Here is a 27842-nt window from a genome sequence, read left to right as displayed (position 1 = left end):
ATGAGCTAAAGCAACAGGTACTGAACTCAAATCCCAGTCTTAGACCTAAAACAGAAAGTTCCCTGCATGTTCCAATGTGAAAATGGAGACCTGAATCACACCACTTTCCAGAGCCAACAATTCACAGCCATGAAATACCAAATCTTTATGCCAGTGGTTAAAAAGAAATCTTTATTTACAAAATTTAAAACATAAATAACATTTACAAGCATTTCAAATATCAGCTGATAATACTTGACATTTTTTAATCACTTCAAATTAAGTTTTCCATAAGCTTTTAAAATTGCAAGACAAGTCATTCGCTTCAGTGAGTCGCCATTTTTCTACCACTCCAAAGAGTATTGGTCAAATTTGTCCATTCAGTAGCCATTTACTTTTGAAATGACTAGTTCTTAATAAAACAAAGTCCTGAGCTTCCTACCCCAGTGTGGGATATTAATGACTCCAAGAGATCTCTCAAAACCAAATGACTGTTTGCCTTTTACAAGTAACTAGCTTTTCTGGGCTCCCATTCCTGATGCATTCATTCATCCATCCCCCTATCTTCTCAGGTTTGCTGGACTTTCAGAAAGGCAGGGAAAAGGGAGACATGCTGGGAGAATGCCACTTACCTCTGACATCACATAACTGAAAAATTACAGGCTTGACGCCCCAAAGTTTGAGCTTATTCATTTCCTTCAGGATCAAGCCCAGGCTATTTTATTGTTTGACAGCTTTAAATGACTTCAGATGATACATAAGCAACAGCAAATAGTGGCACCTTGGAGCTCAGACATTAAGATGCTTCAGTCACCTTAATACCCATTCTGGAGTTTGCCACAAATGAAGGACAGACAGATTCAGTAGAACTGTCTTTATGCATCAGTATAGAAGCAATTCATTTCCATAAAGACAGACTACCAAAGTGTAAGAAAAAAACAAATATCTTTGGGAAGTGACAGAAGAGGAAAGGCAAAGACTCAATTTCTGTAACTCGCTTCCTGAGAACATAGTTCTCTGCCATTTTCCCTAGAAGCCCTCAGCTTAGCTGAGAATCAGAATCTTCATCAGAGATTAGCAACAAAGTTAAAAAGAAAAAAGAATGACAACAAATAAGAGTTCTATACATTTTACTAGTTTGTTTCGGACTTGTCCTGGGTATATAAAAAGGTGTCAGTGAGCTGTGGATGCTGGTGGCAGGAGGCAACCAGAGAGAAGCGGCATGGGGCGAGGAATGAGGACGAACTATTTACAAATTCAGAGCAAGTTCCCCTCTTCTGGATCTAAAATAAAGACATCTTTGTCTTCAATAAAACAAAAGTCTTTCTGCTCAGTGCAGATGGTAGGTATAGTTTGCTCAAAAGAAGCGTTTCTCTTGGGGAAGGTAAGAGTCAGTACAGGAAGCACCATTCGGGGACAGGCCCACCCTTGCAGGGTAGAACTGCAGCCATCACTGCTGCATGTTGTTGATGATCGCCAGGATGCTCATCTTCTCCTGAGCAGAGTCCGAATCGTCGTTCTGCTTCTGGGCCACACCCGTGCCAAGACCATACAGCCGCCCACAGTACTTGGCATCATCAATACTGTCCTCAAAAAACAGCTGTGGGATAGGACAGACAATCAGGCCAGGAGTCACGGCATCTAAACACTGCCAAATCACACCTTCCCTCTGGAAAGCCCACCAACCAGAATCTAACTCAGCAAAGCACAGCCTCCAAATCTTTCAGGTAGTCTTTTTACACTCCTTTCTCTAAACATGGGCTCTCCATGAATTCTTTCAATACCAGGATCTCTGTGCTGCAACTGTTTACAACAGCTGCCCCTGCTCCACAGGAAGGCAATGGTTAGAGCTGGACCTCTGGATCCAGCCCGACTTACTGTGTAGCCCAAACAATGTCACTTCCACACTACCTGATGTGTAAAATGAGGTCATATAAACCAGGCTTGGAGGCCCAGTCACAACTTCAATGCCACCCTGAGAACAAGGCCAGACCTATTTCAAAAGCAGCAAGGTGGGAGGGGGTGGGGGTGTCTGGGTGATGATAATATGGTTGCTAGGAGAAATGAGATAATAGGCATTATCCCCTTCCAGCTCCAGATCTAACTTTGGTCTCATCAGGCAGGACAGTATCCACATATTATCAATGTACCCATTAACAAAACCACTAACCAGCCAGTTTCACTTTTTGGCGGTTTATTAGAGATTAGAGTCTCATAAACTTTACTGCCTGAGCTGGCTTTGAACCATGATTTTTAGATCTCAACCTCCTGAGTAGCTAGGATTATAGCCATAAACCATCTCGGGTATTTTGACACAGTGAGAGAATGTTAAATAACAGAACTATCACCTGGTAGTGGGTAACAATTGTGGTTTATGTCTAGGAATAACAAAGGGAAGTTGGCCCTGGTGGCTCACACCTATAATCGTAACTATATAGAAGGTTAAGATTTGAGGATCACAGTCTGAAGCCAGCCCAGGCAGGAAAGTCTGTGAGACTCTTACCTCCAATTAACCACCAGAAAACCAGATGTGGAACTGTGGTTCAAGGTGGTACAGCATAGAACTGTGGCTCAAAGTGGTAGAGTACTAGCCTTGAGCAAAACAGCTCAGGGACAGCACCCAAGCCCAAGGTCAAGCCCTATGACTGGGGTGGGGGGAGGGGAATTAAAGGGGACACATACTAGTCCTTTCCTCTAATGAGATCTATGTCTACACATCAGATATTCTGGGCCCATTCCTCAAAGGTGTCATAAAATCATTTGAATTTTGCTTATTTCTTCAAATTTTAAGACAATAGGTATATAAAGAAACTAAGGGCTGGGAATGTGGCTTAGTGGTAGAGTGCTTTCCTAGCATTGATGAAGCCCAGGGTTCAATTCCTCAGGACCATACACACAGAAAAAGCCAGAAGTGGCGCTGTGGCTCAAGAGGTAGAGTGCTAGCCTTGAGCAAAAGAAGCTCAGGGACAGTGTCCAGCCCCTGAGTTCAAGCCCCCGGACTGGCAAAAACAAAAAAACTAAAAGAGAAATTCAGTTCTCAAGAATGAGTTACAGTTAACATGGAATTTTAGTATAAAAATCAAAAGAGGTAGCTGCCGGTGGCTCATACCTATAACCCTAGCTACTCAGGAAGCTGAGATCTGAGGATCGTGATTCAAAGCCAGCGCTGGCAAGAAAGTATGATATTCTTATCTCCAGTGAACCACCAGAAAACCAAAGTGGTGCTGTGGCTCAAGTGGTAAAGTGCATGCCTTGAGCTGAAGAGCTGAAGGACAGCACCTAGGCCCAAAGTTCAAGCCCTACAACTGACCAAAAAAAAAAAAAAAAAAAAAATCAGAAGAAATACAAATGAAATTATTAGAGCAGATTATATACCAAGTATATAAACTAGACCTGAGTATGCTACAGAATACGTATTTTGAAGCAACTCCACTTGCAAATGCCTCTTTGACTCTCAAACTACAGATGATATGTTGTCATCCCACAGTCAGCTAACACAACTGCTTTCAAAGTGCCATCAACTTCCAACACACTATACGTGTTTGACAAACCTCCACTAACAAAGGTCACCCATATTCTGTACGGCGAGTCTCTTCAAAAGTCTCCCCCATGCGACAGAGCTTACCTCTTTCATCCTGAAGAATGCCATTCCAGTCAGCAGGGAGTCTGAACCTGCCTGGTGCTGCCTTCCAATCCTCTGCAAGTCCAGCTGATCAGCAACCTCCTGAAGACCTCCCTGGAGATGGGTGGAAACAGACACTGCTACCACCCAACACTATTCTACTAGTCTCAACTACATCCACTTGTGAGTTTAGGAGTCTCAGAGTTGTCTTCCAAGCTGACTTCAAACAGATTCTCAGATCTCAACCTACTGAATAGCTAGGATTACTGATGCAAGCCAATGGCACCCATTTACCTCTTTTTTTCTTTTTTTTTTGTAGGTCATGGGGCCTGAACTCTGGGCCTGGGCACTGTCCCTCAGCTCTTCAGATCAAGGCTAACGCTCTACCACTTGAGCCACAGCACCACTTCTGGCTTTTTCTACTTATGTGATGCTGAGGAATCAAACCCAGGGCCTCATGCATGCAAGGCAAGCACTCTACCACTGAGCCACCTTCCCAGCCCCTCTTTCTCTTCTATACTGTTATCTCTGCTAAAACTCAACCCTTAAAAATCAAAACTACTATAAAAACAGGCTGAAGTAATGATAAATGCCAATCCCAACCTAGCCAGCAAATCGCCGACAACAGTTTATTACAGTGACCTCTCAAACTTTCTAGAACTAAGACCTTTTTCACCTGCCTAGCAAGTATTTGGCCCTGAGTTTAAACCCCAGTAATGAAGGGGGGGGAAAAAAAAAGCTGGGCACTGGTGGCTCACACCTGTAATCCTAGCTACTTAGAAGGCTGAGATCTGAGGATCATAGTTCAAAGCCAGCCCAGGCAGGAAACTCCAGGAGACTCTTATCATCAATTAATCACCAGAAAACCAGAAGTAGTGCGGTGGCTCAAATGGTAGAGCACTTGCCTTGAGCCTTGAACTGAAGAGCTCAGGGACAGAACAAAGGCCCAGAGTTCAAGTCTGATGACTGACCAACAAAAAAGGATCCCCTTGCCGGGTGCCGATGGCTCACGCCTGTAATCCTAGCTACTCAGGAGGCTGAGATCTGAGGATCGCGGTTCAAAGCCAGCCCGGGCAACAAAGTCCGTGAGACTCTTTATCTCCAATAAACCACTAGAAAACCGGAAGTGGTGCTGAGGCTCAGAGAGCTCGCCTTGAGCTGAAGAGCGCAGGGACAGCGCCCAAGCCCAGAGTTCAAGCCCCATGACCAACAAAAAAAAAAAAAAAAGGATCCCCTCCCCATTGACATTGAGAATCTGGACAGTACAGAGCCCATCAAAGTGCACATACATCTCATACTAGTGAAACAGTTATTTCACTAGGTTCATGGGCCTCAAGTCAAGAATGCCTGCCTTAGAATGGGAGAGACATATGTGATCTCTGTGCCCAGATGACCATGCAGAGAGAATTCTGCACAAACACCTGTGCCACTCAGCTCTGTAGTATCTCATATAGCACAATGCAGGCACCTATTAGGCACTCAAGAATACAAGCTGACGGGGCTGGGAAGGTGGCTCAGTGGTAGAGCACTTGCCTTGCATCCCTGAGGCTCTGGGTTCGATTCCTCAGCACCACATAAGCAAAAAGAAAAAAGCCGCAAGTGACACTGTGGCTCAAGTGGTAGAGCGCTAGCCTTGAGCTGAAGAGCTGAGGGACAGTGCCCAGGCCCAGAGTTCAGGCCCCACGACAGGACCCAAAAAAAAAAAAAAAAGGATACAAGCTGACCACAAAGCAATAAAGCAAAATGGGCAAGCTTACGGGAGGAGGGGGGAAGAGGGGGAGGGGGGACGGGCAAGAGGGGGTACACCCCAGTACTGATGTTTGAACTCAGGGCCTAAAGCACTGTCCCTTAGCTTTCACTCAAGGCTGAAGCTCTAACACTTGAGCCACAGTTCCACTTTTGGCTTTTGTGTTGTATTTGTAGTTAACTGGAGGTAAGAGTTTCACACAGACTTTCTTGTCCAGGTTAGTTTTGAACTGCGTTCCTCAGATCTAAGAGTTCTGAGTAGGACTATAGGTGTGAACCACTGGCACCCAACAAGCATACTTTTTTTTGTTTTGGTTAGTACTGAGAAAAATATTGCATACCTTAAGATTTTTACAACTCTTCATCAGGTACTTCACATCATAAATAGATGGGAAGAAAAGATTCAGAATATGAAAAAATTCATGTTCTTCTTCTGGCAAACGAGAATCTGTAAGCAATTTTACCATGTAGCCAAAATCATAGCCACTACAAGGAAAGAATAAAGCATAGAGGTTAGGGAAAAAAAGCAGCAGTTACCTGGCCCTAGTATTGAATCAGTTTATTTCTCAAAGCTTATAATGCTACTTGTGTTAGAGACTTTCAACCCTCCAAAGCAGTATGCTCTTCTGAAATCTGAACTCCTCCATTAATAAACTATCACTAGCTGCTAAGGGAAGTAGACAGGAGAACCCAGGGTTTATGCATGCAGATTTGATTCACTAAAAATCAAAATCTAGCCAGGCGCCGGTGGCTCAGACTTATAATCCTAGCTATTCAGGAGGCTGAGATTTGAGATTGTGGTTTGAAGCCAGACTGGGCAAAAAAGTCCCTGAAACTTTTATCTCCACTAATCACAAAATGCCAGAAGTAGAGCTTTGGCTCAAATAGTAGAGTGCTAGCCTTGAGCACAAAAGCTCAGGGACAGTACCTAGGCTGAATTCAAGACCCAAGATTAGCAAAAATAAAATAAAAATAAAAAACTAGCCAGTCATTGGCTCACGTTTGTAGTCCTACTCAGGCCAAGAGCTGAAGATCATGGTTCAAAGCTAGCCTAGGCAGGAAAAGCCTGAAATTTTCATCTCCAGTTAACTATCAAAAAGCTAGAAATGTAGATAAAGAAGAAACTTTTTATTTTTCATTTGCTGCCTTTTATATTATTTTTTTATGTACCAAATAAGCTTTATTTCTGAGGGAAGAAAAAAAAAAAGCCGGGGTGCCAATGGCTCATGGCTGTAAACCTAGCTACTCAGGAGGCTGAGATCTGAAGATTGCAGTTCGAAGCCCAGCCCAGGCAAAGAAGTCTGTGAGACTCTTTTCTCCAATAAACTACTCAAAAAAAAGTGGCTCAGTGTGGTAGAGCGCTAGCCTTGAGCAAAACAGCTCAGGGACAGGGCCAAGGCCGAGTTCAAGCCCCCACAACTGACTAAAAAAGCTTTTAAAAGGACAAACAACAAATATAACTGCTGCTGATGCACAGAACAGAGCCAGTGAGACTGAGAATGATACCAATTCCATTCTTGCTCCAGCACAGCCCAAGGTGAGAGATGCCTGTTCTTGAGGACTGACCTGTGAAATGAAAGCCATTTGACATTGTCACAGAGAACGACTCCCGATGTCATAAGCAGCTCTGCAAAGTGCAAAGTGTCAATCCCTTCCTCTTCGTGCTTTTGAAACTGTAGGCCTGAGTTAGCCAGGAGGTCTATGGAATCCTGGGAATACATATCCTCTCTGAAAAACAAAGTGCTTGCTTTTTAACTGGTAAAAAATGGTGAAACAGATACAGAAAGCAGTAATACTGCCAACACCTTAAATACAGTAAATGCTACCTAATTTGAGGTATGTACAAATACAATTTAAGATGAATAAATTAGCTGGGCATTGGTGGCTCACGCCTATAATCCTAGCTACTCAGGAGGCTGAGATCTGAGGATCGTGGTTCAGGCAGAGAAGTCCTCATAAGACCCTTATCTCCAATTAACCACCAGAAAACTGGAAGTGAAGCTACGGTTAAGTGGTAGAACACTCACCTTGAGCTAAAGAGCACAGGGACAGCACCTAGGCCCAGAGTTCAAGCCACACAACTGACAAAAAACAAAAAAGCTGGAAGTGGTGCTGTGGCTCAAGTGGCAAAGCAGTAGCCTTGCACACAAAGAGGCTCAGAAATAGCACCCAGGCCCTGAGTTCAAGCTCCACAACCGACACAAAAAAAAAAAAAAAAAAGAAAATAGTAAGAAATAATAAAATCACTACAAAACCAATAAAAGAGCAGGCATTTCTACATAACTTTCAATAACTGAATGCTAATGATCTCAATTTGCCAATCAAATACACACTGGCAAATGGGATTAAAAAGGACTAGACACAAACAACTTGTTGCCTACAAAAAAGCACACCTCACTAGCCAAGACAAATAGGCCTAACTTGGTACCAGTGGCTCATGCCTGTAATTCTACACAGGAGGCTGAGATCTGCAGTTCAGAACCAGCCCAGGCAAGAAAATCTGTGAGTCTCTTATTCTCCAATTAAGCACCAGAAAACTGAAGTGCACTGTGGCTTAAAGTGACAGAGCTCTAGCCTTGAATGAAAAAGCTCAGGGACAGTGCCAGGCCCTGAGTTCAAGTCCCATGACCAAAAAAATAAAAAACAAAAAACAAAAAACCCACAACAACAAAAAAACAAAACCGTAAGCTTAGAGAGAAATGGAGGGGCCGGGCGCTGGTGGCTCACGCCTGTAATCCTAGCTACTCAGGAGGCTGAGATCTGAGGATCGCGGTTCAAAGCCAGCCCGGGCAGGAGAGACCGTGAGACTCCTATCTCCAATAAAACCACCAGAAAACCGGAAGTGGAGCTGTAGCTCAAGTGGTAGAGCGCTCGCCTTGAGCTGAAGAGCTGAGGGACAGCGCCCAGGCCCAGAGTTCAAGCCCCACGACCGACAAAAAAAAAAAAAAAAAAAAAGAAATGGAGGAAATTTTTCCAAGAAAATAAAACCAGAAAGCTAAAGGAAGAGCTATACTTATTATATGACAAAGGACACTGCAAATCAAAATTTGTCAGAAGAGATAAAGGTCACTTCATATTGATAAGCAATCCAACAGGAAATAACAATTATAAACATACATGTAAATTTTGAAAGGCAAATACTAGTGGACATAAAAGCACAGGATAGACTTTTTTTTTTTGGTTGGTCATGGACCTTGAACTCAGGGCCTGGGTGCTGTCCCTGAGCTGTTTTGCTCAAGGCTAGTGCTCTACCACTTTGAGCCACAGTACCACTTCTGGTTGTTGAGTAGTTAATTGGAGATAAGAGTTTCACAGGGACTTTTCTGCCCAGTCTGGCTTCGAACTGTGATCCTTAGATTTCAGCCTTCTGAGTAACTAGGATTACAGGCATGCGCCACCAGCGCCCAGCTCAGGATAGACTCTTAACACCATAACAGTAGATGACATCCACTTGACAAATCAACAAGGAATCTTCTAGATTAAATGATACTACAGATCAAATGGACTTAACATCTGTAGAATATTCCACAGCAAAGAATACACATTATTCTCAGCAGCCCAAGGAACTTTCCCTAAAATAGATCATATCTTAGGACACAAAGTCAAAAACCAGAAGAAAATTTAAATAATTTCCTATGTCTTATCATACCACAATGGAGTAAAACAAAAATTCAGTTAACAAAAACTTACAGAAAGACTAGACTACACCTCAACATAAAGTCTATATACAACAAACCTATCACTAACATCATAATGGAAAAAAAATCCCCTTTAAATTAGAAAAAGGCAAGCGCATCCACTCTTACTCCATATAGTGCGTGAACTTTTTTTTTTTTTTTTTGGTGGTCACGAGGCTTAAACTCTGGGCCTAGGCGCTGTCCCTCAATTCTTCAATTCAAGGCAAATGCTCTACCACTTGAGCCACAGCTCCATTTCCAGTTTTATTGGTTTACTGGAGATAAGAGAATCAAGGCTCAAAGTGGTAGAGTACTAGCCTGAGCAAAAAAGCTCAGGGACAGCATGCAGGCCTAGTCCAAGCTTAAGACTGACCCAAAAAAACCAAAAACATTGCCATCTATTCATTAGAAAGGAAAAAAAATCATATCCAGACTATATAGAGTTCAAAAGTTAAATACAAAAACCCAGCCAAGCACCAATGGCTCACGCCTATAATCCTAGCTACTCAGGGGGCTGAGATCTGAGAATCACGGTTCAAAGCCAGCCCAGGCAGGAAAGTCTGTGAGACTCTTATCTCCAATTAACTACCAGAAAAATGGAGTGGCGCTGTGGCTTAACTGGTAGAGCACTAGCCTTGAGCTGAAGAGCACAGGAATAGCACCCAGGCCTAGAGTTCAAGCTCCATGACTGACCCCCACCAAAAAGTTTCAATTAATAAATGGACTAATTAATTAAACAGACAGTTCTCAAAAGGAATGGGCTGGGTACCAGTGATTCCTGAATAGCCTCTAGCTATTCTCAGCACAGCCAGAAACAGAAAAGAAAAACCTAAGGTTCTTTAAAGGAAGGAAGGAGGGAGGGAGGGAATAGATGAAGGAAGGGAGGGAGGGAGGGAGAGGGAGAGAGAGAGAAAGAGAGGAAGAAAGAAAGAAAAAGAAAGAAAGAGAGAAAGAAAGAGAAAGAGAAAGAGAAAGAGAAAAAGAAAGAAAGAAAGAAAGAAAGAAAGAAAGAAAGAAAGAAAGAAAGAAAGAAAGAAAGAAAGAAAGAAAGATCCAAGAGACTTTTATCTCCAAATAACTAGACGTGGAGATACGTATGCCAGCCTTGGGCACTTTTTTACACAATTAATATATGCTATTAAAAAATATGGAATTTTGCCTTTGGGTGTTTTGGGTGTTTGTCTTTTCAGGAGGGCAAAGAGGGGCACAGAAATGGAAGAATGAAGAGTGAACAAATGCCGTCATGGTATTCAGTATACACTGTGCATATACTGCAGTATGAACTGCAACTTGTGGACAGGGATGAGAAGGGGAAATGGGAACATAAAAGAAGGGGTGACCAGCCGGGCGCTGGTGGCTCACGCCTGTAATCCTAGCCACTCAGGAGGCTGAGATCTGAGGATCGCGGTTCAAAGCCAGCCCGGGCAGGAGAGACCGTGAGACTCCTATCTCAAATAAACCACCAGAAAACCGGAAGTGGCGCTGTAGCTCAAGTGGTAGAGTGCTAGCCTTGAGCTGAAGAGCTGAAGGACAGTGCCCAGGCCCAGAGTTCAAGCCCCACGACCGACAAAAAAAAAAAAAAAAAAAAAAGAAGGGGTGACCCATGCTGCTGACCACATATATGGTATATATGTATACATCAGAGGGAAACTAGGAGGACGACACAGAAACAGAGGGAAACTGGGGAAAGCATTCAACAGCACTGGTCATTGATCAAAACAAACTAAGCAACTCAATGGTAGCGATGGGAGGGAGGGAATGAGCAGGAAAGAGGGAACCGCTGACACTAAGCAAAAGGAAAGAAATGCACATTTCACTCGATGTAGAAGAAATAAACTGTATTGTCAAAGCTCAGAGAACTCATAAACTTTATAGACCACAATAAAGACAATTTGCCCCATGAAGGTTAGGATGTGTTGGTGACTTTAACTAAGTATCACTATCTTACAATACGGTGAAATTTGTGAAATTTATGTAATCACTTAATCACAATACAAAAATTGCTATATAAAAAAGAAGGGGTGACATTATCCAAAACCAAAATGTACTCATAGCCAGGTGCCAGTGGCTCATGCCTATAATCCTACTCAGGAGGCTGAGATCATCTCAGTTCAAAGCCAGCGCAGGCAGAAAAGGCCCCATGAAACACTTATCTCCAATTAACCACTCAAAAACCTAAGTGCATTTTGGCTCAAGTGGTGGAGTACGAGCCTTGAGCAGAGGCTCAGGGACAACACCCAGGCCCTGAGTTCAATCCCCACAACTGACAGAAAAAAGTACTCATTACCTGATTTATGAAATGGTAATCCCATTGTACAACACCATAATAACAATAAAATTATGGTTTTAAGTATATGTACACACACACATATATGTAGCTAGTACTCACTAGACACTATGTTGATTGAAATGAACTATATAGCATATATATGGGGATGGGAAGGAAAACCAGGGAGAGAGCAAGGGAAGGAATAACAATGTCCAAAAATAAATGTATTCTTTTATCTGACTTATGTAACTGTAACCCCTCTATAAATCATCTTTATAATAATAATTCGAAAAGGAAAAAGCCAGGCACCAGTGGCTCAAGCCTATAATCCTAGCTACTCAGGAAGATGAGATCTGAGGATCTCGGTTCAAAGCCAGCCCAGGCAGGAAAGTCCATGAGACTCTTTATCTCCAATAAACCACCAGAAAACCAGAAGTGGTGCTATGGCTCAAGTAGTAGAGATGAAGAGCTGAGGGACAGCACCCAGGCTCAGAATTCAAGCCCCACAACCGACCAAAAAAAAAAAAAAAGACCTTCAAAAAAAGGAAAAATATATATGGAAAAAATGAAAATAGATTAGCTTTTATTTCCAACATTCTATCTAGCCAGCATACAAAATAGATCTTATTTCTGTGAGATAGAAAAATAGGACTTTTCTCCAGACAAAATTTTCTAATTATGAAAGATTCAAATTTCCTCAATTGAAAAAAAAAAAATCAATCAACCCAAGCGCTGGTGGCTCACACTTGTAATCCTAGCTACTCAGGAGATTGAGATCTGAGGATCCTGGTTCAAGGCCAGCTGGGCAGCAAAGTTTTGAGCCTCTTATCTCTAATTAACCACCAGAAAACCGGAAGTGGAACTGTGGCTCAAAGTGGTAGAGCGCTAGCCTTGAGAAAAGAGCTCAGGGACAGCACCTAGGCCCCAAGTTCAAACCCATGACCAACAAAAACACACTAGGATCCAATAATAACACATCAACTTATCTAATACTATCAACAAAATGATGGTCTCCTCCATATTTTCTCTTCAAGAAAAACACTGTGGCGCCTGTGGTAGAGTGCTTGCCTAGCACGCATGAATCCCTGGGTTTGATTCCTCCGTGCCACATAAACAGAAAAAGCCAGAAGTGGTGTTATAGTTCTACTGGTAGAGTGCTAACCTTGAGCAAAAAGAAGCTTAAGAACAATGCTTAGGCCGGTGCTGGTGGCTCACGCCTGTAATCCTAGCTACTCAGGAGGCTGGGATCCGAGGATCATGATTCAAAGCCAGCCTGGGTAGGAATGTCCATGAGACTCTTATCGCCAATTAACTACCAGAAAACTGGAGGTGGCACTGTGGCTCAAGCTAGCCTTGAGCTGAAGAGCTGAAGAGCTGAGGGACAGCACCCAGGCCCTGAGTTCAAGCCCCACCACCAACCAAAAAAAAAAAAAAAAAAAAAGGAAGCTCAGGGAACAGTGCCAAGGCCCTGAGTCCATGCCCCAGGACTGGCAAAATAAAAGAATGAAATAAAAAAGACAAATCAAAGGAAACTTCATGAAAGATATTGATAAACAGAAGACTGAGGGAGAGTGAAGGGAATGCAATAGTTATTCTGAACAAACTATAATATATCCATGTCTGAAATATAGTGAAACTCCTTGGTGCCATTAACATACACCTAAAAAATGAATGCAGGAAAGTAAAGCAGGATCTGAGGGTGAATAAGGATAAATAGTCCACATAGCTTATTTGCATGCATGAAAATATAACGGTGAGCCAGGTGCCAGTGGCTCATGACAGTAATCTATAATCCTAGCTTCTTAGAAGACTGAGATCTGAGGATTGTTGTTCAAAATCAACCCAGAAAAGAAAGCCCAAGAGCCTCTTATCTGGGCTGGGAAGGTGGCTCAGTGGTAGAGCGCTTGCCTTGCATGCCTGAGGAACTGGGTTCGATTCCTCAGCACCACATAAGCAAAAAGAAAAAAGCCAGAAGTGGAACTGTAGCTCAAGTGGTAGAGCGCTAGCCTTGAGCTGAAGAGCTGAGGGACAGCGCCAAGGCCCAGAGTTCAGGCCCCATGACCGGATCCCCCCCCCCAAAAAAAGAGCCTCTTATCTCTAATTAATGACCAAAAGGCTGGAAGTGGAATTGTGGCTCAAGGTGTAGACCACCAGTCTTGAGCACAAAAACTCAAGGTCAATGTCCTTAGATCAAACTCCAGGACTCTCACAAGCACACACACATATACACACAAAGCAAAAAAAGACACTCTGACTCTACTTATATGAGATATCTAAAGCTGTCAAAATCAGAAACAGAAATGAAATGGTGGTCTTCCAAGAACTGGATGGTAAGGGAGAGGAAGAATTTATGGTCGAGTTTCAGTACTGTATGATTTAAAAAAAGAAAGTTCTGGAAATCTGTCTCTCAACAATGAAGATTTTCTAGGGCTGGGAATGTGGCTTGGTGGTAGAGTGCTTGCTTAGCTGGGTTCAATTCCACAGTACCACATAAACAGAAAAGGCTAGAGTGGCACCATGGCTCAAGTGGCAGCTAGCCTTGAGCTGAAGAGCTCAGGGACAGCATCCAGGCCCAGAGTTCAAGCCCCATGGCAGCAAAAAGGTTAACAAGTAAATAAAAACAAAATTAACCAGAGTTGAACTCTACTGAACACATAATATGTGTAAATGACATTTTACAGCCACATACTAGAAAAAGCCTTTAATCCTAACAACTCAGGAGGCCAAGATCTGAAGACTGAGGTTAGAAGCCAGCCCAGGTAGAAAAGTCAAGTGGGTTCCTTACTCTCCAATCAACCAGCAAAAAGCTAGAAGTGGAGGTATGACTCAACTAGTAGGACACCAGCCATGAGTTGAAAAGAGCAAGAAATGAAGCCCTAAGCTCAAACCTCAGTACTGGTACCTGCATGCATACACACACACACTCAGACAATATTTTATGTCAGTGATGGGGTTTGAATTCTGGGCCCAGGTGCTATCCTCAGCTCAAGGCAAGCACTCTACCACTTGAGCCACAGCGCCACTTCCAACAGTATTTTATACTATGTGTGCTTTACTAAAATTTGTTTAGTTATATCAAAATTAATCCACTATCAAATAGGCTTCAGATTCAACTACATTGGTTTAGCACCCACTCGTATTAGTTTATTTTAGTAGTGTTGGAGATTAAACCCAGGTGTTTGTGCATGCAAACAAATATCACCAACCCTTTTGTTTTCGAACTAAGGTCATACTAAATTTGCCCAGAATGGCTTCAACTCCCACCTCTGCCTCCCAAGCAGCTGGGACTACAAACATATGTCACCACATCTAGCTGCATTATTATGGGAGGTACTCAATGCAAAGTTTTATAGGCAAAGAAAGTTAATTATAGCTGAAATGGGTGGCCTAACATCACTAAGCTGGCTGGGAAGGTGGCTTAGAGGTAGAGTGCTTGTCTAGCATGCATGAAACCCTGGGTTTGATTCTTCAATACTACATATACAGAAAAAAGCTGGAAGTGGTGCTGTGGCTCAGGGACAGTGTCCAGGATCTGAATTCAAAACCCCAGGACTGGCAAAAAAAAAATCATTAAGCTAAGAAATAAGAGGATCACTTAAATACTTGTCTAATTATAACTGGGGACTTCATTTTATTTTAAATAGCTTACTGAAATATAGTTCTCATATATCACATAGCTCACTCATGAAATTCAGTGGCTTTTAATATATTCCAGAGTTTTACAACCATTACCACTATCCATTATCAAACACTTTCACCACCTCAAAAAGAAACCCCAACTGGGTGCTAATGACTCACACCTGTATTTCTAGCGACTCAGGAGACTGAGATCTGAGGGTTGGGGTTCAAAGCCAGCACACAGGCAGGAAAGTCCTTGAGACTCTGATCTCCAATTAACTGCCAAGACCAGAAATGGAGCTGTGGCTCAAAGTGGTAGAGCACTAGCCTTGAGCACAAAAGTTCAGTGACAGCACCCAGACCCTGATTTCAAACTCCAAGACTGGTACCAAAAAAAAAAGTCTCATGGACTTTTCTGCCTGGGGTGACTTTCAAACCTTGATCCTCAGATTTCAGCCTCTTGAGTAAACTAGGATTACAGGCATAAACCAGTAGTACCTGGCAAGCATACAATTTTACATCAACTTATCTTCTATTTCTTCTAAGCATATACCTAGGAGTAGAATCATATGGTACCTATACTTAATCTCTAAAATTTTTCAAAGAATCCTATACTCCCAACAGCAATGTGTAATGTATTACAAGTTCTCCACACCACTACCAACTTATACTGACTTCTTTTCATTGTTAAATAGTATACTAGGTCAGGTCTCTTTGGTATTTGAAGGTAGTTTTGGTTCGCAGTTTCAAAATAACTAATGCTGTTGAGCATGTTTTGATGGGCTTTTGGCTATTTGTACATCTTCTCTGGGAAAATGTCTATTCTGCTAATTTTTCTTTTTTTCCCTTCTTTCTTTTGGTGATGCTAATGTTTAAACTCAGGGTCTGGTGCTTGCTAGGAACTCTATCACTGAGACACATGAGCCACACCACTGGCACTTTTGTCAATTTTTTTTTTTTTTGGGGGGGGGGGGGGTTTGGTCATGGGGCCTGAACTCTGGGCCTGGGCACTGTCCCTCAGCTCTTCAGCTCAAGGCTAGCGCTCTATCACTTGAGCCACAGCGCCACTTCCAGCTTTTTTCTTTTTGCTTACGTGGTGCTGAGGAATCAAATCTAGGGCCTCAGGCATGCAAGGCAGGCGCTCTACCACTGAGCCACCTTCCCAGCCCCACTTTTGTCAATTTTTAATTGGGTTGTCATTTCTTTTTTCCCTCTGCAGTGCTGGGGATTGAACCCAGGGCCTTTCACATGCTAGGAAAGTGCTCTAGCACTCAAACCCCCATAGCTCTGAATTGTCTTTCAAGTTGTAAAAGTCCTTCAAGGGAGAGTTTCCATGCTCTGTCCAACATCTACCTGAGGTTGAGTGAAAACAGAACTTTATTAAAATCAGTATGCACAGGTGTGGAATATCTAAGAACGACCTTGAGAAGTGTTTCAGATACTTACGTAAGGTTAAATTTGAAGTTGAACTGCCAAGTGTTGATTCCAGAAGGATATTCCCCCTTCTCATTTGTGAAGGTAAGGCCCAGCTGGATAATTTTTAAAAGGTCAACATTGCACCGCAGAAGCTGATACTGGTAATCTATGGAACTACGAAATTCACCAATTGGCCGCACTACCACACCGGGAAACTCTGTGTCCTGGGAGGGGAAAAAAGCCTCTACCATAAGGTTTCACAAAACAGTGGATGCTGAATTGATCATTTCTAAATAAAATTTTACCTCAATGCTTAAAGTTACATGATAAAGCCCAAGGCTAGGCATAAAAAAATTTATCAAGGGATAGTGGGAGGACAACAAAAGCGGGGGTACCAATACTCAACAAGAAATATACTCATTACCTTACTCATGTAACTGTCACCCTCTGTACAGCATCTTTACAATAAAATTTTTTAAAAAAAATTATCTTGGGGCTAGGAAGGTGGCTCAGTGGTAGAGTGCTTGCCTTGAATGCATGAGGTGCTGGGTTCGATTCCTGAGCACCACATAAAACAGCAAAAACCGGAAGTGGCTCTGTGGCAAGTGGAAGAATGCTAGCCTTGAGCTGAAGAGCTCAGGGACAGTACCCAGGCCCAGAGCTCAAGATCCACAACCAACAACAACAACAACAACAAAAATTATCTTAAAATTCTGTTCTCAGGGGCTGGGAAGGTGGCTCAATGGCACAGTGCTTGCCTTACATGCATGAGGCCCTGGGCCTGATTCCTCAGCACTGTGGCTTAAATGGTAGCCTTGAGCTGAAGAGCTGAGGGACAGTGCCCAGGCCCAGAGTTTTTAGGCCCCATGACCAACCAAAAAAAAAATTCTGTTCTCACTGATGTCTATCTATTAAGGAAGCACTGGGAACATGAAGCTGTGCCCAACAACGTAAAGTCCTGAGGCAGATGGCCATAGGAATTAGGGAGCTATACGCAGACACGTAGTCAATTATGAACAGTCTGAATTGAGAACAATATGCGAATTAAAATACAAATGCAGGTAAGCAAGATAGCCATTCTAGAAAAAAAAAAGTTGCATTCTGCTTGAATAAAATGACTAGAAAAAGATCACAGTTTGAATGCCAAACTACTAGGTGTAATGACATCCTCTATAAAGCAAGAATCACACAGCCAGGCATTGGTGGCTCATGCCTGTAATCCTACTCAGGAGGCTGAGACCTGAGGATCGCGGTCCAATGCCAGCCTGGTCAGGAAAGTCCATGAGACTATTATCTCCATAGTACCACTAGAAGTGGTAGTGGTACTATGGTTCAAAGGGCTAGAGCACTAGCCTGGAGCAAAAGAGCTCAGAGACCTAGGCCCTGAGTTTAAGCCCCACAACTGACCAAAAAAAAAAAAAAAGAATCACAAACAGCAATAAATGGAAAGGAATAAAGGTGACCTGGCTGTGAAAACTAGGGCACTGAAATAAGAGCACTGGCCTTTCTTTAGGGGCCATTACCAAGATAGCCCACTCCCTCACCTGCCAATCAATGTCAGGAAAGTGAGCCATCTATTACCAGATCTTTCCATTCTTCCAGAGGTGCCAGTAATCTAGAATTTAAGTGAGGTCTCATGGCTTCTGAATGTTGACAGTAGTTTTTTAAAGTCTTAAAAAACCCTGCACATAGTCCAACTGTTCTGAGAAACACATGTCCCCTTATGGTGCTGGCACAACTGCTTAAAGACTTTAAAATAGTGACATTACCAAAAAAAAATATCTATGATAATAGAGGTTACATCTTCCTCAGAAACACTGGCTATTTGCTGTTTCATAAAAACAACACAAACTTCCATTATATTTAACTTACCATGGCTTTATTTCTTTTTAGAATCTCACATTAAAACATTCCCTGTATGCTACCCAAGAAAGTGAGTCAAACAAGAATAGAGCTACTTACCATGGCGATATAACTATAACTGAGTACAATTTCTCTGATCTTCCTCATCTCTTCCTCTAGGTTGCTGGCCCAGACTTCACAGATAACCTGGCTATTCTCTACAAGGGCTGCAGGCATCCTGAAGAAATCTGAGAGGTCAGCGTCAGCTATGTGAGTGAATAAGCCAGGCAATGTTTGATCTGATCTATATTTAAAAAGATATATTGAAACCAGGTAAGCTGACATAATAGCATAAGCTGCCACCAAAACAAAAACATCAAAAGAGTATTTTAAACCAGGAGCTGATGGTTTACACCTGTAATCCTAGCAACTCAGGAGGCTAAAATCTGAGGTTCAAACCAGCCTGGGTATAAAAGTCTGTGAGAGGGCTGGGAAGGTGGCTCAGTGGTAGAGCGCCTGCCTTGCATGCTTGAGGCCCTGTGTTCGATTCCTCAGCACTACATAAGCAAAAAGAAAAAAGCCAGAAGTGGTGCTGTGGCTTAAGTGGTAGAGCGCTAGCCTTGAGCTGAAGAGCTGAGGGACAGCACCCAAGCCCAGAGTTCAGGCCCCACAACCGGACCCAAAAAAAAAAACAAACAAAAAAGCTGCAAGTGGAGCTGTGGTTATACCCTTGAGCAAACAAAAGTTCAGGGATGGCACCCCGGCCCCGAGTTCAAGCCCTAAGACTAACACATACACACAAAAAACTTTTTTGTTTTGTATTTTTTTTGTCAATCATGGGGCTTCAACTCTGGGCCTGGACGGCTGTCCCCAGCTATTCAGCTCAAGGCTAGTGCTCTATCTCCTGAGCCACAGTGCCACTTCGGATTTTCTGGTGGTTAAATTGGAGATAAGAGTCTCATGGTCTTTCCTGCCCGGGCTGGCTTTGAACCATGATCCTCAGATCTCAGCCTCCTGAGTAGCTAGGATTACAGGTGTGAGCCAGCAACGCACGGCACAAGTTATTTGATTGTAAGCTAATTGGTTTAAGCTACAGTTATTCTCCACTACTGTCATCGCTGTATGTGATGGGGAGGCATGCCTTTTTCAAGAAACACAGACATATACAATTTTTTTGGTTTGTTTCATTGTTTTTGCAAGGCCTAGAGCTTGAACTCAGGGCCTGGGCACTCACTGTCTCTGAGCTTCTTTTGCTTAATAGCACTCTACCATTTGAGCCACAGCACCAACTTCTGGTTTTCTGTTTGTGTGGTACTGAGGAATCGAACCCAGGGCTTCATGCATGCTAAGCAAGCACTCTACCACTAAGCCACATTCCCAGCCCGATATATACAGTTCTTTAACTTGAAGAGTATAAAAATATTAAAGGCTGCATGCTGGTGGCTCACACTTGTAATCCTAGCTACTAGCAAATGGAACATCTGGTTTAAAGCCAGCCTGGGCAGATTTTTCCCCACATCTGCACAGAAACCCTAGACCAATTTGTTATCTCTCTATAGGCTCTCTAAAAACTCAAATAGTCCTTTTGAACCACAAACTTTCACATCACTTGACACAGAGCCCAAATCTTAGAAACATTTGTGAAGGAATCATGGTTTCAATTTTACATATACTGAGATCTCTGGAGAAGCCTATCATCAGATCTAAACTCTCCCAAGTTTCCACAACCATGTCTCTATGGTGAAGAAGAGCATAGAACTCTACTCACCTACCCCCATTCTCCAAAAGAAAGCTTCCCAGAAAACCAAAGCCAAACACAACAGGAAGCAATTAAATAAATTTGTGAAAATAAATGATGAAGGATTAAGGTGGTAAAAGTCAACCCCACTGGCTCATCTGAACCCTTAACAACTAAAATAGGGGCTGGGAAGGTGGCTCAGTGGTAGAGAGCTTGCCTTGCAGGCCCTGGGTTCGATTCCTCAGCACCACATAAGCAAAAAGAAAAAAGCTGGAAAGTAGTGCTATGGCTCAAGTGGTAGAGTGCTAGCCTTGAGCTGAAGAGCTGAGGGACAGTGCCCAGGCCCAAGTTCAGGCCCCACGACTGGACTCCCCCACAAAAAAAAAAAAAACTTAAATATCAGAAATAAAGTTATTAATGTCTACTTTAAAACTAATAATACAAAGAAACTTTTCAGGGCTGGGGATGTGGTTTAGAGGTAGAGTGTTTGCCTAGTATGCATGAAGCCATAGGTTTGATTCCTCAGTAACATATAAACAGAAAAGGCCAGAACTAGCACTGTGGCTCAAGTGGTAGAGTGCTAGCCTTGAACAAAAGAAACTTAGGACAGTGCCTAACCCCTGAGTTCGAGCCCTAAGACTGGCCAAAACAAAAAGAACTTTTCAGCAATTCAACAACAGAACTAAAGGATGTCAGGTATAAATGATTCAATCAGAAATATAATGATTTATAGCTTATGTTTCAAGAGGAAATTGGAGAGTTAAGTATTCTACAAGATAAAATTCAGGGCTGAGAAGGTGGCTCAGTGGTAGAGCGCTTGCCTTGCATGCCTGAGGTCCTGGGTTGGATTCCTCAGCACCACATAAGCAAAAAGAAAAAAGCCAGAAGTGGCGCTGTGGCTCAAGTGGTAGAGCACTAGCCTTGAGCTGAAGAGCTGAGGGACAGCGCCCAGGCCCAGAGTTCAGGACCCACGACTGGACTCCCACCCCCCAAAAAAAAGATAAAACTCAACATCAGGGCTGAGGATGTGGCTTAGTGGTAGAGTGCTTGCCTAAGCCATGAATAAAACCCTAGGTTTGATTCCTTAGTACCATATAAACGGAAAAGGCTGGAAGTGGAACTGTGGCTCCAGTGGTAGAGTGCTAGCCTTGGGCAAAAGAAGCTCAGAGACAATGCCCATGACCTGAATTCAAGCCCCAGGACTAGCAAAAAATAAAAATAAGCAAAAGAGCTCAGGGAGCCGTGCTGGTGGCTCATACCTGTAATCCTAGCTATGTAAGAGGCTGAGATCTGAGGATCATGTTTCAAAGCCAGCGTGGGCAGGAAAGTTCATGAGACTCTACCTCCAATAAACCACTCAAAAAGCCAGAAGTGGCGCTGTGGTTCAAGTGGTAGAGGGCTTGCCTTGAGCTGAAGAACTGAAGAGCTGAAGGACGCACCTAGGCCCAGAGTTCAAGCCCCAAGACTGACAAAAAAATAAATAAATAAAATAAATCAACATCACTTGTCCTCAGGGTAATGATATTAATACAGCAAAGTCAGTACAAAAAGCTTAGTTATCAAAAAAAAAAAAAAAAAAAAGTATGGAGAGGGGGGGAAGGCATTGGTGGCTCAGGCATGTAATCCTAGATACTCAGGAGGCTGAGCTCTAGGATCATAGTTCAAAGCAAGCCCAGCAGGGAAGTCTTTGAGACTCATCTCCAGTTAACTACAAGAAAAACAAGCTGTGGCTCAAAGTGCCTTAGGCAGAAAATCTCAGCGACAAGGCCCTGCCCAAAGTTCAAACCCTACAAACAACCAAAAAAGAAAAAAACATACAAACAAAATACTAAAGAGGGTCTATGGAAAAGGTGGTTAGTAAAAGAGCTCAAGCTCAGTAAACTCAAGACCCTATTTAATACCCAGTACTACAACCCCAGCCCCCAGGAGGGGGTGTGGTTCAAGGGACAAAGTACTAGCCTAGAGCACAAAATCTCAAGGACATTGCCCAGGCTAAATTGAGTCCCAAGACCAGCAAAGAAAGAAAGAGGGACTGGAAATGTGATTAAGTGGTAGGGTGCTTGCCTAGCATGCACAAAGCCCTGGGTTTGATTCCTCAGCACCACAGACAAAGTGGCACTGTGGGTCAAGTAGTAGAGGGCTAGCCTTGAGCAAAAGAAGCTCAGTGATAGTCGGGCACTGGTGGCTCATGCCTGTAATCCTAGCTACGCAGGAGGCTGAGCTCTGCAGATAACAGTTCAAAGCCAGCCAGGAGGGAAAAGACTGTGAGACTCTTATCTCCAATTAGCCAGCAGAAAACCAAAAGTGGCGCTGTGGCTCAAGTAGTAGAGCATTAGGGACTAGGAAGGTGGCTCAGTGGTAGAGCGCTTGCCTTGCATGCATGAGGCCCTGGGTTCGATTCCTCAGCACCACATAAACAAAGAAAAAAGCCGGAAGTGGTGCTGTGGCTCAAGTGGTAGAGTGCTAGCCTTGAGCTGAAGAGCTGAGGGGCAGCGCCCAGGCCCAGAATTCAGGCCCCCACGACCGGACCCAAAAAACAAAAAAACAAATCAAGTAGTAGAGCATTTGCCTTGAGCTTAAGAGCTCAGGGACAATGCCCAGGCTTGGAGTTCAACCCCATGACCAACAACAACAACAAAAAAGAAGCTCAGTGCCTAGTGCCCAGTGCCCAGGCCCAGAGTTCAAGCCCCAGGACTAGCAAAAAAATAAAAAGCACTGAAAGAAAAAGAGAGGGGCTGGGAAGGTGGCTTAATGGTAAAGTCCTTGTCTAGCAAGCATGAAGCCCTGGGTTCGATTCCTCGGTACCACATAAACAGAAAAATCCAGAAGTGGCACTGTGGCTCAAATGATAGAATGCTAGCCTTAAGCAAAAGCTCAGGGCCAATGCCCAGGCTCTGAGTTCAAGCCCCAGGACTGGCAGAGAGAGAAAGAGGGGGGGATGGGAGGAGAGGGGGGAAGAAAGGGGAGGCAGAGAGGGAGAGAAAGGAGGAAGGAAGGGGAAAGGAGGGGAGGGAAAGGAAGACCAACACAGGAGTTCAGCAAAAGGGCAATTACTATGAAGCTAGCCCACTGTGTAGATTTTCAACACAAACAGACACAATAAAATGAATGTGCGTTTCCAAAAGATAGGGCAAGGAAAGTCTACTTTGTACTTTCAAGATTCATAGATGCAGCAATAAGAATAGAACAAAGCAAACCTACCATCTGCTAGTTTGCCAGCAGCTCTCAAACTTTCCATTTGTTCAAGGAATCCTATACTTCTACAGATGTTCCACTGAAATCTGGAGACTATATAAGAGGAAATTTCTCAAAAGGCAGAACCTATTTCTTCTTGTTTTTAGTCTATTAGAGGTTTCCAAAAGAATAAGAACCAAGAAAAGCATAATTGCATACTACATGGCCATAATAAACAAAAAGGGATTTTTTTTTTTTGCCTGTCCTGGGGCTTGAACTCAGGGCTTGGGCATTGTCCCTGAGCTTCTTTGGCTCAAGGCGAGCATTCTACCACTTGAGTCACAGCGCCACTTCTGGCTTTTTCTATTTATGTGGCACTGAGGAATCAAACCCAGGGCTTCTTGCATGCTAGGCATATTCCCACATTCCCAGCCCAGAACCTTTTTTTTAGTGGTACTGGGGATTGAACTCAGCACCTGGCACTCAACCAGCTTGCCTACTCAGTTGCCACTCTGCCATATAAGCCACACCTCAGGCAGGGATTTGTCCATTTACTATCAACTCAGTACCTCTACTTAACTTTCCTAGACACAAACATAAACTACTTTTAGAGGAAGTAGGTTTTACACCTGGACTTCAGAGAGCTATTTCATAAAGACAAATCCAACAAAAGGGACACAGGATTACTTTTGCAGGAGAATTTGTTTTTAGAAAGCTAACAAGCTCATAACTGTAAAAAAACAAAAACAAAAACAAAACTAATCATTGTTACACATATGTCAAATTACTGAATAATCTGGCCAAAAAGTACAGAGAAAATACCAACTTAATAAAAGGCCTGCCACTTTTTCTCAGCAAATACACACTACAGAATGAGCTTAAGATAGAAACCATACACATGTTATTCTCTAGGTCATACTCTCTCCCTCCCCCCTCCCACCCTGTCGCCGCCCCCCCCCCCCCCGGGGGCCCTAGTAGTGGGACTTGAACACCAGGGCCTGGGTGTTGTTCCTTAGCTTTTTTTTCAGCTCAAGAAGGGAGCTCTGGGGCTGGGAAGGTGGCTGAGTGGTAGAGTGCTTGCCATGCACGCATGAGGCCTGGGTTCGATTCCTCAGCACCACATAAGCAGAAAAAGTCGGAAGTGGCGCTGTGGCTCAAGTGGTAGAATGCTAGTCTTGAGCTGAAGAGCTGAGGAACAGCGCCCAAGCCCCACAACCAACAACAAGAAAAAAAAAAAAAAAAAAGAAGAAGAAGAAGAAGAAAGAAACTCTATCACTTGAGCCACAGCTCCACTTTCCAGCTTTTTGGTATTTAATTGAAGATGAGTCTCATGAACTTTTCTGCTCAGACTGGCTTCGAACCACAACAATCAGATCTCAGCCTCCTGAGTAGCTAAGAATTATAGGTGTTAGCCATCAGCACCCAGGTATCTCCTTCATTTTAAGCCTCTCAAAGCAAGCATCTCACATGGCATATCACAGGGCAGAATGACTATGTCCCCCAAACATTTATTTATACAACACAACCCCAAGGAGCAACCTAATTACTTCATCTGGATTGCTAGCAAATAAACAATAATAAGCTTCAAAATTGAAGGGAAAACTGTCAGTGTTGGATATACCCAGAAATAGGATGGAAATCTCAAACTCTGCACCGTCCCAAGGAATTATTAAGGATAATTTGGGTCACATACAGTGTTTGCCTCACAAAGCTGAGAACACTGGATGCCCATGTCTCACCCCTATAATCTGAGCTACTCAGGAGGCTGAGATATGAGGATCAAGGTTCAAAGCCAGCCAGGACAGGAAAGTCCATGAGACTCTTATCTCCAATTAAACACCAAAAGGCCAAAAGTAGAGCTGTGGTTCAAGTGATAGAGCACCAGCCTTGGGGGGGGGGGGGGAGACGGAGAGCTAGGGATGGACCTAAAGGACAAGGCCCAGACAGAGTTCAAAATCCAGGCCCAGCACAAACTGGACAGATACATAGACAGATGGGCAGAAAAATTAGATACACAGACAGATGGATAGATGGACAGACAGATAAACTGGACTTTCTCAGGCACATTTTTTTTTGGGGGGGGGTCTGGTTGTGGGACCTAAACTCTGGGCCTGGGCACTGTCCCTCGGCTCTTCAGCTCAAGGCCAGCGTTCTACCACTTGAGCCACAGCACCACTTCCGGTTTTCTTTTTCCTTATGTGGTGCTGAGGAATCGAACCCAGGGTCTCATGCATGCAAGGCAAGCGCTCTACCACTGAGCCACCTTCCCAGCCCCCACATGCGCTACAGCTGAAAGTGTGCAAGAGTAGATATTTATCATAGACACATACACAATCCTATAGAGGTCCCTGACTTATCCTGAAGGGGCCATCTGTTCAAATCACTTCTGATAATCTACAAATTTCTAAACACAGTTCCTTAATTCATCCAGGAGCTCTGAGATGATAAAATCCAGCAAGCAGTCCAGTCAGAGTACCAGACTTGCTAGGGAAAAGAATATTTTATGTTTTTTCTTGACTTAGTTTTAAACCTAAATACCACTTCCTTGCCCTAAAGACTGAAAAGGAAGTATCTGCACTTAGAAATGGCAGCAGAACCCCCTCGATACTAGGCCATCACCAACTTCGGTTCTCCAACACCCCACCCCACAGTGTCCTAAACTGAAACACAATTCAAGCTTTAAAAAAAAAAAAAAAAAAAAAAAAAAAAAAAAGGGGCTGGGAAGGTGGCCCAGTGGTAGAGTGCTTGCCTTGCATGCCTGAGGCCCTGGGTTCGATTCCTCAGCACCACATAAGCAAAACGAAAAAAGCTGGAAGTGGCGCTGTGGCTCAAGTGGTAGAGCGCTAGCCTTGAGCTGAAGAGCTGAGGGACAGCGCCCAGGCCCAGAGTTCAGGCCCCATGACCGGACCCAAAAAAAAAAAAAAAAAAACCACCCTTGTGCCCTAAGTCTGTCAGTTAGCTCCTCTGGTTCCAGTTTATTGAGCAACGTGCGGTCTCAAGAACCAAAAAGGAGAAGGAGGGGGTTGGGGGGGGGGGGGGGGAATGGGGCTGCAGAGTTCCAAACCTGCCCCTCCCACCTAGTAATCTCAGATCCTCATCCTCTTTCAGTTCCCTTCAGGGTCCTTCCTTTTCCCATCTCTTAACAAGTTATCCCAGTGGCGCTGTGGCTCAAGTGGTAGAGTGCTAGCCTTGAGCTGAAGAGCTGGGGGACAGTGCCCAGACCCAGAGTTCAGGCCCCACGACCGGATCCAAAAAAAAAAAAAAAAAACAAGTTATCCCATGTATCCCTGCTCTTCGGTTTGAAAGGCAAACACATTTTTATTTTTTTCCTGCCAGATCTGAGGCAGTCCCCAAGCTTTTGTGCTCAAGGCTGCCTACACCACTTGAATCGCGGCTCCACTCCTGCCTTTTTTTTTTGTGGTTAAGTGGAGATACAAGTCTCGGGGACTTCCCTGCCAGGGCTGGCTTGGCACCACGATCTTTAGATCTCAGCCTCCTGAGTAGGTAGCCGTCCAGGATTGAGTCACAGCCCCCCCCCCCACACACACACCACACACACACGACGGGGAAAGACTTTTTTTTTAAATCTCTTTTCATGGACAGGCCTTCAGGCCAGACATCCCCGAAATTGGAGAGGCAGGTAACGTCCACGCAGTGTGACCTTGCACGTCCTCGCTTCACCTCTTCCCCTGCCTCCGTTTCCCCATCCTGTAAAACAGGTTTCTAACCGCGCACCTCGGGAGAAGTGTACCACAGTGTCAGGCCCGGGAGGGGTTGCGTGGGGTCCCGGCGAGGGTGTGGAGCCGTGGGGTGTCAACCCAGCCCCCACACACACACACACGCCCCCCCCAGGCGGCGCCCTCCCGCAGGCCCCGAAGGCCTCCCGCGCTCCCTCCACGCCCCTCCCTCCGCCCCGGAGGCTCGGCTTACCCCGACCCGCAGGACCCGCTCAGCGCGGGCTGGCGAACTGACAGGCCCACTTCGCCGCGGCGGCGGGAGTCGTCGTGGGAGCGCCAGAGGCGGCGGCGGAAGCACCCCTAAAACCCTAAAGCGCTCGCCTTCCCCTGCCCCGGATCTGTTCCTGGAATCGAGCAGGATCAGTGAGCTGGGAACCCCCGCTTCCCAGAGCGGCTCTAGGTACCGCCCACTCCACTAGCCGACGCGGCCCCTCTACCCTCCAGATCCTCCCGACTCGCCTGCTCCCTGGCGTCACTCCCGAGGCGCGCGCCCGTCCCCTCCCGCTCCTCTCTCTTAGCGCGCGCGGCCGCGACTCAAAGTGTTTGCTCCGCCCGAGTTCGGCAAGGGGCGGGAGGGGGGGGGGGGTGGTGGAAAGGTGGCTACGCGCAGGCGCAGAACCAACCGAGAAAAAAAAGGTGGGGCGCAGCCTGGAGAGACGCCAGCCTGCGGAACACGCCGCGCTCTAGGCCTTCCTGTGACGTTCTCGGCCTGACTCCACCGCGCTCGCCGACTTGGTTTCGGTTAGACTGCAGGTCGGGGGGCGTGGTCTAGAGCTTACTTCCCCGCCCCTTGTGGGCGTGGCCGCCACAACACCCCGCCCCTCTTCGCTGGTGGGCAGAACCGTTAATGCTGTAGGTGGGAGCGTCTGTCGGGGAAATCTGTCCGGCCTCCTTGGTTTCCCCCCCTCAGCCCTTACAACGCATCAACCTCACAGGCTCCTTTCTGGCAAATAATTAGTTTGGGAGCGAGGCAACCTTTCCCTCACACACACACACACACACCGAGTCTGAGCGACTTTGGCCG

The 27842-nt window shown here is 44.5% G+C and overlaps 1 protein-coding gene across 6 annotated transcripts; it reads right to left on the bottom strand.

Moving 5' to 3' along the window:
* Positions 1-144: 144 nt before the first annotated feature.
* Cnot8 (CCR4-NOT transcription complex subunit 8) lies at positions 145-27842 on the bottom strand. 6 transcript variants are annotated; one of them, XM_070022665.1, is made up of 7 exons: positions 27821-27842; positions 18290-18417; positions 16358-16551; positions 6914-7075; positions 5689-5833; positions 3605-3715; positions 145-1579 (listed from the first exon to the last, which is right to left on the bottom strand). In XM_070022665.1, exons 2-7 carry the CDS (start codon positions 18404-18406, stop codon positions 1430-1432), a joined length of 879 nt encoding a protein of 292 aa, XP_069878766.1. In that variant the 5' UTR covers positions 18407-18417; positions 27821-27842; the 3' UTR covers positions 145-1429. The 6 variants fall into 6 exon arrangements, with proteins under 6 accessions (XP_069878766.1, XP_069878764.1, XP_069878762.1 ...); XM_070022663.1 differs by having other exon boundaries at positions 18290-18473; positions 27821-27835; XM_070022661.1 differs by lacking the exon at positions 27821-27842 and adding an exon at positions 27442-27530 and having other exon boundaries at positions 18290-18473.

This window comes from Dipodomys merriami, unplaced genomic scaffold, assembly GCF_024711535.1.
Source record: "Dipodomys merriami isolate MVZ:Mamm:240054 unplaced genomic scaffold, mDipMer1.0.p SCAF_151, whole genome shotgun sequence".
Classification (NCBI taxonomy): Eukaryota; Metazoa; Chordata; class Mammalia; order Rodentia; family Heteromyidae; genus Dipodomys; species Dipodomys merriami.
The sequence above is the reverse complement of the archived record's forward strand: the minus strand, read 5'-3'. Positions and strand labels throughout refer to the sequence as shown.

What these genes read in the sequence shown, in the direction of transcription:
- Cnot8 (XM_070022665.1), bottom strand. Translation starts at nt 18,406, where the DNA reads ATGCCTGCAGCCCTTGTAGAGAATAGCCAGGTTATCTGTGAAGTCTGG. An exon ending in AACTTCAAATTTAACCTTAC is followed by an intron (nt 7,076 to 16,357) that starts GTAAGTATCTGA and finishes TTTGTTTTTCAG; the next exon opens with AGAGGATATGTATTCCCAGG. An exon ending in AAATGGCTTTCATTTCACAG is followed by an intron (nt 5,834 to 6,913) that starts GTCAGTCCTCAA and finishes CTTTCCTTGTAG; the next exon opens with TGGCTATGATTTTGGCTACA.